Below are 10,136 nucleotides of genomic sequence, written 5' to 3'. Positions count from 1 at the left end.
AGTAAGTAGTAACAAAAAAAATTCTAAAACTTTTTTTTAAGCTGTGAAAAAAAAAAACATTGTAATAAATAGTATGTTAATATACAAAGACATTTCCCATGCAACCAGTGGTACCATAATTAGTAAATGACAAACACAATCTTCATGAACTTTTTTATAAACATCAGTATAAGGGAATATACACATTTCTTATGTGTTCACTTAATTGGTTTCACTATAACATGTATAATTTAAATAATCCTGCATCCAAGTTTTGCAATCATGCAATCCAAGTTTTAAAATATGCAAATACTGTATAGTCTCTCAATTAATATGAGCTGTAAAAATACTGCATGCATCATAATTATTAAAAAAGGGGGAAAAACAGTACAATGTTTTAACAGTTTTAGATGGAGATTAACCAGTAATACCACATACATGAGAAACCTGCTGTTGTCACAAAATAAAATATTTCTGTGAAATAGTTTCTGTTTTGATTTTAATTGTGACTGATGGAACTGTTTTATAACTGGCATCTGAAGTATGTACTGAAACTACAATCCATTTAATCCATAACTTAAACACACCTTTAAATTTAACACGTTTTGTGCTATTTGTTACTTTATTAAATTGTATTATTATAACTACTGATTTCAAATAACTGTTTATCTATGTCTGATGGTAATGATGACCTACCTGAATATATTGCATGTGGGTAAATGTGTTTGCTAAAGTTATTTTTGCCGTTTGCAATGGAACTCTGTTATATAAATATAACTGTTGTGACATGAACAATTTTATATATGACTTATGTATATTATTTACAAAAGGATGTCGAGTATGACAGTTTATTTGATTTGAATTGTAAATCTGGGGAGATCTCTGCCATGTGTATGTCAACATTCAATGTCAAATTATGTATAAATTTCTCTCTCTCTCTCACTCTCTGTGTGTGTGTGTGTGTGTGTGTGTGTGTGTGTGTGTGTGTGTGTGTGTGTGTGTGTGTGTGTGTGTGTGTGTGTGTGTGTGTGTGTGTGTGTGTGTGTGTCTTTCCCTCCCCTTTTGACGATATATTTATCTATCTACATCTACAAGGAAGAAGGAAGTTCACAAGCTCCAAAAAGTGTTATGAAAATGCAAAGCAGCTCCATGTAAATCACATGATCATTGTTTATTTTCATATCGTAATCCATAGGAATGTGATTTGCTTTCTTGTAAGAGGAAGTTCAGTGACAAAAAAATATCCAAAAAAAGGCAAAAAAAAAACAAACCAAACACTTTTGCATAAGACGTTGTGTGTGTGTGTGTGTGTCTTTCCCTCCCCTTTTGACGATATATTTATCTATCTACATCTACAAGGAAGAAGGAAGTTCACAAGCTCCAAAAAGTGTTATGAAAATGCAAAGCAGCTCCATGTAAATCACATGATCATTGTTTATTTTCATATCGTAATCCATAGGAATGTGATTTGCTTTCTCAGTTCAGTGACAAAAAAATATCCAAAAAAAGGCAAAAAAAAACCAAACCAAACACTTTTGCATAAGACGTGTAACATTGTTACATCTTAACAAACATTTGAGTAATCTGTGAGTAAACATGTTTGATACAAAAAATCATCTTGATTTCCATGAATGAGGTGTACCAGTGTCAAGAGTTCAGTCTCTTTCTTGAAACATCAGAACACATCCTTCAGTATACAGGGAAAATCTTTTGATATCTACAAAGAACAATGCAGCAGAGGTGACTGGTTTTGACCTCATATGGCTGTTTAAATGTCAGCTCTATCCATGTTCAATAGGGTGTATCCTACATTTGCATTAACGGATATTGGCAATAAGTAGACCTGCATGGAATGTGTGTCAACAGAATTCCACAGAATTTGAACATCACTCTCTTAAACATAACTATTCCTTGTATGGAAATGTTTTGGCTAACTTGATCTGTTTAAGCTACCAATATGAGCTCTGCTGATATTCCAGTATGTGTTTTAAATACAGAATTTCCTCACAATCATAAATATGAAAAAGTGCAGATTCTAACACAATCTCATGGCAATTTGTAACTATATTTACATTTACATCTACATAAATGCTGAATTGGTGGCTAATTTGTATACTTTTTCGTACAATCTACTTACACCCCATTGAAGTTAGGTATAAGGGTGTACCTTAATGCTTATTTTCTAAAAATCATATGTTTTTATACAAATCACATTGTACAAATTTATACGAAATCACCACCTTGTAAAATGCTTATGTTTTCTCATTCGATGGGGTTGGCAGATTACAGGTAACAGGTCAAAGAAACCCACATAAAGCATCAAAACGGAGAGAGAACATCCAAAATCATATACTTTCCCAAAAGTTTTGCAAACACTTTGTCCTATCGCAGCTTAATGAGCAGAGACACCAAGCAGCTAATACAGTCATAGATTGATGCCACTTTTAAAACAAACCATGTGCATCCAATGGCACAGTTTTGGGGTGATATACATTTTTGGGTGAAAACAGTCATCAGTCAATGTTCTCTCATGTTGTGTATGAGGAAACTCCTGTTTACACTGATACTGAAGTCTGATTTGTTCACGTTTGAGTAGCTGCACAAACCAATGGCGCTCTAGCCCGCCAGAATGGGCGGAGCCGACCTCTATATAAGTCGGCTCAGAGCGTCATTTCATCAGAATATTCTTCTTCAGCGACGAGGATCATCTCTTCGCTGGCGCTGGACTACGAAGCCGAAGAATAAGGAAGAAGCTCAGCCTGCAGCTCGCCGCCGTTGAAGAGCCCCGGCAGAGGAAGAAGCCAGAAGCCTTCCCCTGCGGCTGTGCGGTGCACTAAGAGAGCAAATTTCTGAGCAAATTTCCTAGCAATGTTGTTTCAAATGTCACGCCGCGAGTGGGGCTCATGCAGGGCTTCAGAAGGACGCAGTGAGTGCATCGCCCGGTCTGGGCAGCACCCATGCAGAGACTGCGCGCTTACTGAGACGGAATGCGCTCACTGAGAGCATGAGTCTCGCTCTTCTCCACTCGTGAATTGCCTTCAATGAAGGCAGCCCCGCCCTCGTTTCTCCTCTCTCAGCGAGCTCGGAGAAAGAAACGGTGAGTCGCGGAGCTGAACAACCGGGTTGTGTGATCTCACTCTCCCCCACCACTTTGATCCGCCGGTGTATTTTACACGTAAGGATCAGTGTCTCTCATTACATCAAGCGGCTCGATCCTTCTAGGTGGATTGGAGTAGAATGCTGTCACCAATGATTCTGTATTGCTGACAGCTTCATATTTGTGTGTGCACCGCTGAGGCTGCGCTCGCTGAGACAGGCTGCTTTCACTGCGAAAGCATGAGTCTGTCCCCACTTCGCTCGCAGATCGCTTTCTTCAATGAAGGCGACCCCACCCCTACCATTTTTCCCCTCTCAGCTGCCTCGGAAGAAGAAACGGCGAACTCACGGGTTTAGCGACCAGGATTGAGTGATTCACGCCGGCACAGATCCTGCGTGCTTCATTCTCCACGCAGCTCTTTGATCTGCTGATGTGTTTTACACGTAAAGATTAGCACCCCTCGTTCGATCTTTTTCGAATGCTGTCACCAATGATTCTATATCACTGACAGCTTCAGTTTTGAGTGCGCTGCTCGCCTGGGCCACACCCACGCTGGGGCTGCGCTTACTGAGACAGATCACTCTCACAATGAGTGCGTGCATCTCGCTCTGCTTCGCTCACGGTTAGCCTTTTTCAATAAAGCCGGCCCGCCCCTCCCGTACTCACGTTCTCCCTTCCCAGTTGCCTTGGAGGATGAAACTGTGAAGTTGCGGGGCTGAGAAATAAGGCTGGAGTGATTTCACGCTGGCATAGATCCCGCGTGCTTCACTCTTCCTACAACACACTGATCCGCCAGTGTGTTTTACACGTGAGGATTAGCGCCCCTCGTCTGCGTCGAGCAGTTTTATCCTTTTAGGTGGATTTAAAGATGCGCGCAGCCTAAACTGGGCCATGCCCACACCAAGGCTGCGCTCACAGGGGCTGACTGCTCTCATTAAGAGAACATTAACCTAGCGAAGCACTTTTGAGAGGAAAAGGAAGAATCAGTTCTTGCTGAGGCTGGAACCCCCTCTAAGAAAGCTTGTGCTCACTGTCCATCCCTCCGTTCAACACTGAGTGATGGAAGTTTTATTCAAGCTGGGCACGTCCTTCAAGTTCAGTGCACGCCCAAGCAAACTACCGCTGATAGCGGACGCATACAAAAGGGCATTTTTCCTCTCCTCACACACACGGATACAAGTTCCCCGCTCCTCGTACGGCGAACTTCTATTCGTAAAATTAGAACCTCTTGCCACCCGGTTCAAGGCTTGGGCAGCCATTCCCGGTGTTTCAAGGTGGGTTCTAAATAAGATAAAACAAGTTTACTCGCTCCAGTTTGCTCGCAGGCCACCTCGTTTCAGAGATATTATTCACACTTCGGTACGGGACAATGAAGCTCATGTTCTTCAGTCCGAAGTACAAACATTGCTTGCAAAAGGTGCCGTGGAAGTGTTACCTCTAGCGAACAGCAAGTTAGGCTTTTCAGCCGCTACTTCCTCGTGCCGAAGAAGGATGGCAGGCACAGCTCTATTCTAGATCTCAGACTTCTGAATCGCTCTCTTATCAGACGGCCATTCAGGATGTTAACTTTGAAACAGATCCTCGCGCAGGTTTGTCCCGAGGACTGGTTTCTGACAGTGGATCTGAAAGATGCATACTTTCACATCCACATAACCCCCCGCCACAGAACGTTCTTGAGATTCGAGGCAGTGGCCTATCAGTACAAAGTCCTATTGGACTGTCTCTGACCTTCGCAATTTTACGAAGTGCATCGACTCGGCTCTTTCCCCTCTGAAACAGATGGGAATCCACATCCTCAATTACCTCGATGACTGGCTGGTTTTAGCCAGATCAGAACAGGAGCTAATCGCACACAGATCGCTGCTGATCAGCCATCTGGTGTGCCTCGGGTTGAAAATCAAACCGCACAAGAGTCAATTGTCTCCCAGACAACGAGCAGTCTTTCTGGGGACTGTTATAGACTCGGCCCGGGTGTGGACATGGCTTACACTGGAACGGTCCCTGACTAGGTTCAGTGACTGGTGGCATCTTTCAAGCTAGGGACTTCGGGTCCCCTCAGGAGTTTCCAGAGGATGCTCGGCCTAATGGCAGCCACCTCCTCTGTGACTCCTTTAGGCCTGCTTCAAATGCGGCCTATCCAATTTTGGCTCAAAGCCCACGTCCCGTCCCACGCCTGGCACCTGTGTCGATTTTATGTCAGGGTAAACCATCGCTGTATCAAAGCTTTGGACCCTTGGACAACTTCTCGCCTGTTTCAACCAGGTGTGCAGTTGGGACTGACCTCCAGGAGGAAGGTAGTTACGTCGGTCGATCCACGAGCATCACCTTCATATCAACTGCCTCAAAATGATGGCGGTTTTTCTGGCCCTGAAAACCTTCCTGCCAGCTTTAAGAGGGCACCACATCCTGGTCAGATCTGACAACATGACGGTGGTAGCCTATATCAACCACCAAGGTGGTCTCAGGTCACGTTCCCTTTACAGGATGGCTCGATGCCTCCTACTTTGGGCACATAGCAGACTCCTCTCAATCAGAGCGGTTCATGTGCCGGGCAGTCTGAACATTGGCGCAGACATGCTGTCCAGAGGCAATGTAGCTCCGGGAGAATGGACACTACATCCTTTGACGGTTCAGAAAATCTGGTCTGTCTTCAGGATGGCAGAGGTCGACCGCTTCACCTCAGAAGACAAGTCTCACTGCCCGATCTATTCCATACAGCGAGATGTTCTGGCCCACAATTGGCCCAGCTCTTGCCTGTACGCCTTCCCCTGATTGCCCTGCTTCCTCAGGTCATCAGACGGGTCAGGGAAGTTGGTTGCTCAGTCCCCCTGGTGGCCTTACTTTGGAAGAGCCAAGCTTGGTTCCCCGAGTTAGTGCAGCTGTCACCATTATAGAGAGACCTTCTCTCGCAGGCGAAGGGCATGATTTGGCACCCCCGGCCAGAGCTGTGGAGCCTTCATGTCTGGAACCTCGATGGGAGCCTATGCAGCTTCCAACGAGAGTGAGCAACGCCATTTTAGAGGCTAGAGCACCATCTACGAGACGTCTTTACGCCCTCAAATGGTCAGTCTTCTGTGACTGGTGTGCAGCACGAAGCCTGGACCCGGTTTCTTGTGACGTGTCCCACGTGCTGACTTTTTTGCAAGAGTTGTTGGACAACGGGCGTGCCCCTTCCATGCTCAAAATGTATGTGGCAGCTATCGCAGCGAATCATTCCCTCGAAGCTGGCCAGTCAGTCGGGCAGAAACAACTTGGTTGTTAGGTTCTTGAAGGGCGCCCGGAGATTGAATCCTCCTCGTCCTCAGACCGTGCCGACTTGGGACTTGTTCAATTTAATTCAAGCTTATTTGTATAGCGCTTTTCACAATACAAATCGTTGCAAAGCAGCTTTACAGAAAATTAAGTTTCTACAATATATTTAGTAGTAGCTTGTCAGTGGTGACTATGTCAAATTGATGTACATATGGCAGAAATGTATTGTAAAATTCAGTTAATGACATAATCAAACAGACGATGAACACTATTAACAGCAATGATTATATGGTGCAATCAAATTTGTAGCAAAATTTGGTAGTTTATGTTGTTTCAGGGTTGGCATCATCTGAGGTTTTCCTTGTCCATAGTCCTGAGGGCCCTAAGGGGAATTTGGGATTTGGGCCTAACGACTGTAAGATCGTCTTCAAGCCATGACAAGGTTATGTGCCTAAGGTGCTCTCAACTCCGTTTAGAGCCCAGGTTATTACCCTTATAGCGCTCCCCGCTGTGGACTTTTTATATATGTAGCGTCTGGACCAATCAAAAACACAATTTTTCATTTGATTTAACAAATCAGTTATTCATTAGATTAACAAGTCGTCACAGACCCCTCACCCAATAGACTGGGCGCCAGGATGTCTGCGAATGACCACAGGCCACTGGTTACCATGGCAACCCCGACACCTTTGCTAAGACCAGAGCCATTTACGACCTGATGGAATGTGAGTAGGGAAAATCACTGCATGTTCCATAGCAAGAGGCACAATGCACAGTAGAAATGGACTTTTCTACTAATTAATGCATAGGAAAACCTTTCTTTGAATGAACACACATAGCCTTCAGGTCATCGTGTATGTTGTCTTTGAGATTTTATACTGTTTTACGCAGGCTTGTGATGGAAACACTCATTCCTGTCATCTTACATATATGTAACCCTACCATGTTTAGTATCTATGAATTAGTCTTCTGATGATCTAAACGAGAGTGTATATTATATGTTGGTACATAGGCAATATATTAGTGTCCTGAGAATCTTTAGTAATTTCGATTCAAGTTCCATTTGCAAATTACCATGCTTAGAGACAAAGGGTCGTAAAACCCTCCAGCAATTGCCACCTCCCGCTTGGAATTTCCGTCTTTCTCATTGGACAAGCCCCTCTTGAGAGGCGTGAATCTTCCGAGACCTTAAAAAGGCCTCACACCAGGGACCCGCCCAGAATCAGTGGTTTGTTTGAATTCTGAGAAGATGTGAGCTACAATGCTCCAGGACATCTCTAAGTACGTGCCAGGCTTCGGCCTTGACTTTTCCGTTGTTCATTGTTTGCTCATAACTGGAGTCACTTAATCATGCAGATTTATGCTACAAGCTCTTTGTAGAATTGTACAGTAAGAAAGTTATTTCCCTTAACCAGGAAATTAACGTTCTTAGAATTGACAGACAGTTGACCCTGAGAGGTCAAGTAAATATCTACAGCGGATCTAAATATTTATAATTAATTATAACTAGTTATGATTAATTATTCATATTTCCCTTATGAGCTGATTCGCTACATATATTTAATTGCTTCTTTTCCATTTTGCATTTACTTGTACTTTTATTTTCAATACTTAAGTACGTTTAAGATTTAAAAAATACTTTTCGTACTTAAGTACAATAAATATCACATACTTTAAGACTTTTACTCAAGTAATATTCAGGTACTTTATACACCACTGTGAATCGATGACTGTCGCTTCAGTCGAATGATTCTGATGAAAAGACGCTCTGAGCCGACTTATATAGAGGTTGGCTCCGCCCATTCTGGTGGGCTATAGCGCCATTGGTTTGTGCAGCTCAACAAGCCTCAGCAAATCAGGCTTAAGTGTCAGTGTAAACAGGAGCTTCCCCATACACAATGCTCGTTCCCTTATCTCAGGGAACCAAGGTTACGTCAGTAACTGGAGCGTTTTGCTATTACTTGGTGACACTAGTGGTGCAGAAATTACCCATTTCACCTTTAAGGTCAAATATAAGGTGACCTGTTTGCCACTAACAAGTTACTGTTCTACTAGTAGAATTACACTCTACACAAGTAGTGCTGCAGGGATAACGTATTTTAGTAGGCCAAACCTGGTTAGCATTTTAACACTTCCGGTTCCATCATCCTGAAGTCAATGTTTTTTTTTAAATGGGTTTTTTGGGTAAATGCCTGGAGTGGTGAGCACAAGCTCAAGATATTGTCACGTTTTATTCAATGACTTAAAATACATCTGTAATAACACCTTGTGTTTTTTAAGCTTTTACTTGTCTTGATAAAGGTGGTTGCTAACAAGTAGCTAAATATGACTACATAGGTCGTCTGGGACATTAAACCTCATCAAAGCAAACAGGTAAACTACTCATTAAAGCCTCATTGTGTTTATAGTCACACTCTTGCAAAATATTGTAGCTCAAACTTTCAGGGAAAATTTTTTTGTATAAAGACTGAAAGAGTTGTTGGTAGATCAATGGTGGTGACATTGAAGTCATGTGACTGGTGTAGCCTACGTTTTTACTTCTTACTTTCTGCAATAATCCAAGAGCCAATGAAAAAAATTATATTGTGTTTTTGTCGATGGAACCAGGGTGATGTTAACTTCTGGGTTGGCCTCCAAAAATATGTCACCATTGCAGCGCTCTATTGTGGATCCATACAGCGAATTGTTGCAAGAGTACCCTTGAGTGGCCTGAAGAGTCTTCACTTAAGTGTTCCAATAAGAGCATCTACTCCCAAGCCATTAACAATTTACTGAATGCTACAAACACACGATGTCCAGGGTCACTGAAGAGAAAGAGGAAATTAAAAAATAAATATCAGAAGCAAAGAAGAGCACTGAAGACAATGTATTTTTTAAACAACATTACTCAAAACTGGGGCACTGGAATCAGTATTTTAGAAAATGGGTTTTGAGGTGTTCCTGGGTTTGTTTGTTTTTGTTGTTGTTGTTGTTGTTGTTTTACAACAAAGAGTCATGACAAGACGAGCTGAAACTTGTAACTACTTACAAAAGAATATGGTCTGCAACATTCTAACACCGGTTGCTGGAAGTATAGCACGGGTCATGCGTTTACTGTCGACTACTAGTGTAGGCAGCGGCTGCATCCGAAAAACTGAAAAATACTGCCTCTGCAGCATACTAAGGTGGCAAGGCAACAAGGCACATATGAATCTAATGATCGTGTCACATCTAATCTGAATGATTTTTGAAGGCAGCACAGTATCCTTCGCTGCATATGACATCCCACAGTCCTGTGTGTTCCATTACATGACAGTTGAGCTAAAAAATAAAGATGGTGCATGAAAGTGGTTGGTGGTAATTTTTTCCACTTTTGATATAATTTCTAGTAGGGATGCACCAGTATCGGGCCCGATACTGAGCTCCTGTACTCGTACTCGTACTCGTTAAAATGCCCCGATACCAAACGCCGATACCACACAGCATGTGATAAGTGCCATATTCAGACAAAAAAACTCCGACAACAGAACAACAGACAGCAGAATGGAGTTAAGGATGTCTACTACGAAGTATATGTATGCAATGAATATAACATTAAACATTCAGTATTAACGCCTGTATAGCTGATGTAAGTGGGTGCAGGACACTATAGTTAATTTGTGTAAAGTGAGGATAGCAAAATAAAGTAAACTGTGACAAATCATACCCAAAAATTCTTCATACAGTGGACTACCAGTAAAATTGCTACAAATTTGGAACCAAAAATTATTCAGACCGAGTCTGGTGAAAAAAATTGAAGTTGAGGTTTTCATGAAGCTGGGTGACAGCA

At 42.5% G+C, this 10,136-nt stretch overlaps 1 protein-coding gene and 1 long non-coding RNA gene across 3 annotated transcripts in view; one reads left to right on the top strand and one right to left on the bottom strand.

The window, feature by feature from the left end:
- The first annotated feature begins 155 nt into the window (after window positions 1–155).
- Window positions 156–10,136, top strand: part of LOC107660308 (uncharacterized) — a 10,941-nt gene continuing 960 nt past the window's right edge. The window contains exons 1-2 of the long non-coding RNA XR_001630990.1: window positions 156–434; window positions 9,599–9,604. This is a non-coding gene — a long non-coding RNA (uncharacterized LOC107660308). The remainder of the gene's footprint in view (window positions 435–9,598; window positions 9,605–10,136) is intronic.
- Window positions 8,861–10,136, bottom strand: part of LOC107660307 (uncharacterized) — a 10,702-nt gene continuing 9,426 nt past the window's right edge. For both annotated transcript variants that reach the window (XM_016449587.1, XM_016449588.1), the window contains exon 8: window positions 8,861–9,132. In XM_016449587.1, coding sequence (XP_016305073.1) covers window positions 9,075–9,132 — 58 coding nt within the window. In that variant the 3' untranslated portion in view covers window positions 8,861–9,074. The remainder of the gene's footprint in view (window positions 9,133–10,136) is intronic.

Source organism: Sinocyclocheilus anshuiensis, unplaced genomic scaffold (genome assembly GCF_001515605.1).
Source record: "Sinocyclocheilus anshuiensis isolate Anshui unplaced genomic scaffold, SAMN03320099.WGS_v1.1 scaffold1469, whole genome shotgun sequence".
NCBI classification, from domain to species: domain Eukaryota; kingdom Metazoa; phylum Chordata; class Actinopteri; order Cypriniformes; family Cyprinidae; genus Sinocyclocheilus; species Sinocyclocheilus anshuiensis.
This window is presented reverse-complemented; position numbering and strand designations above follow the sequence as displayed.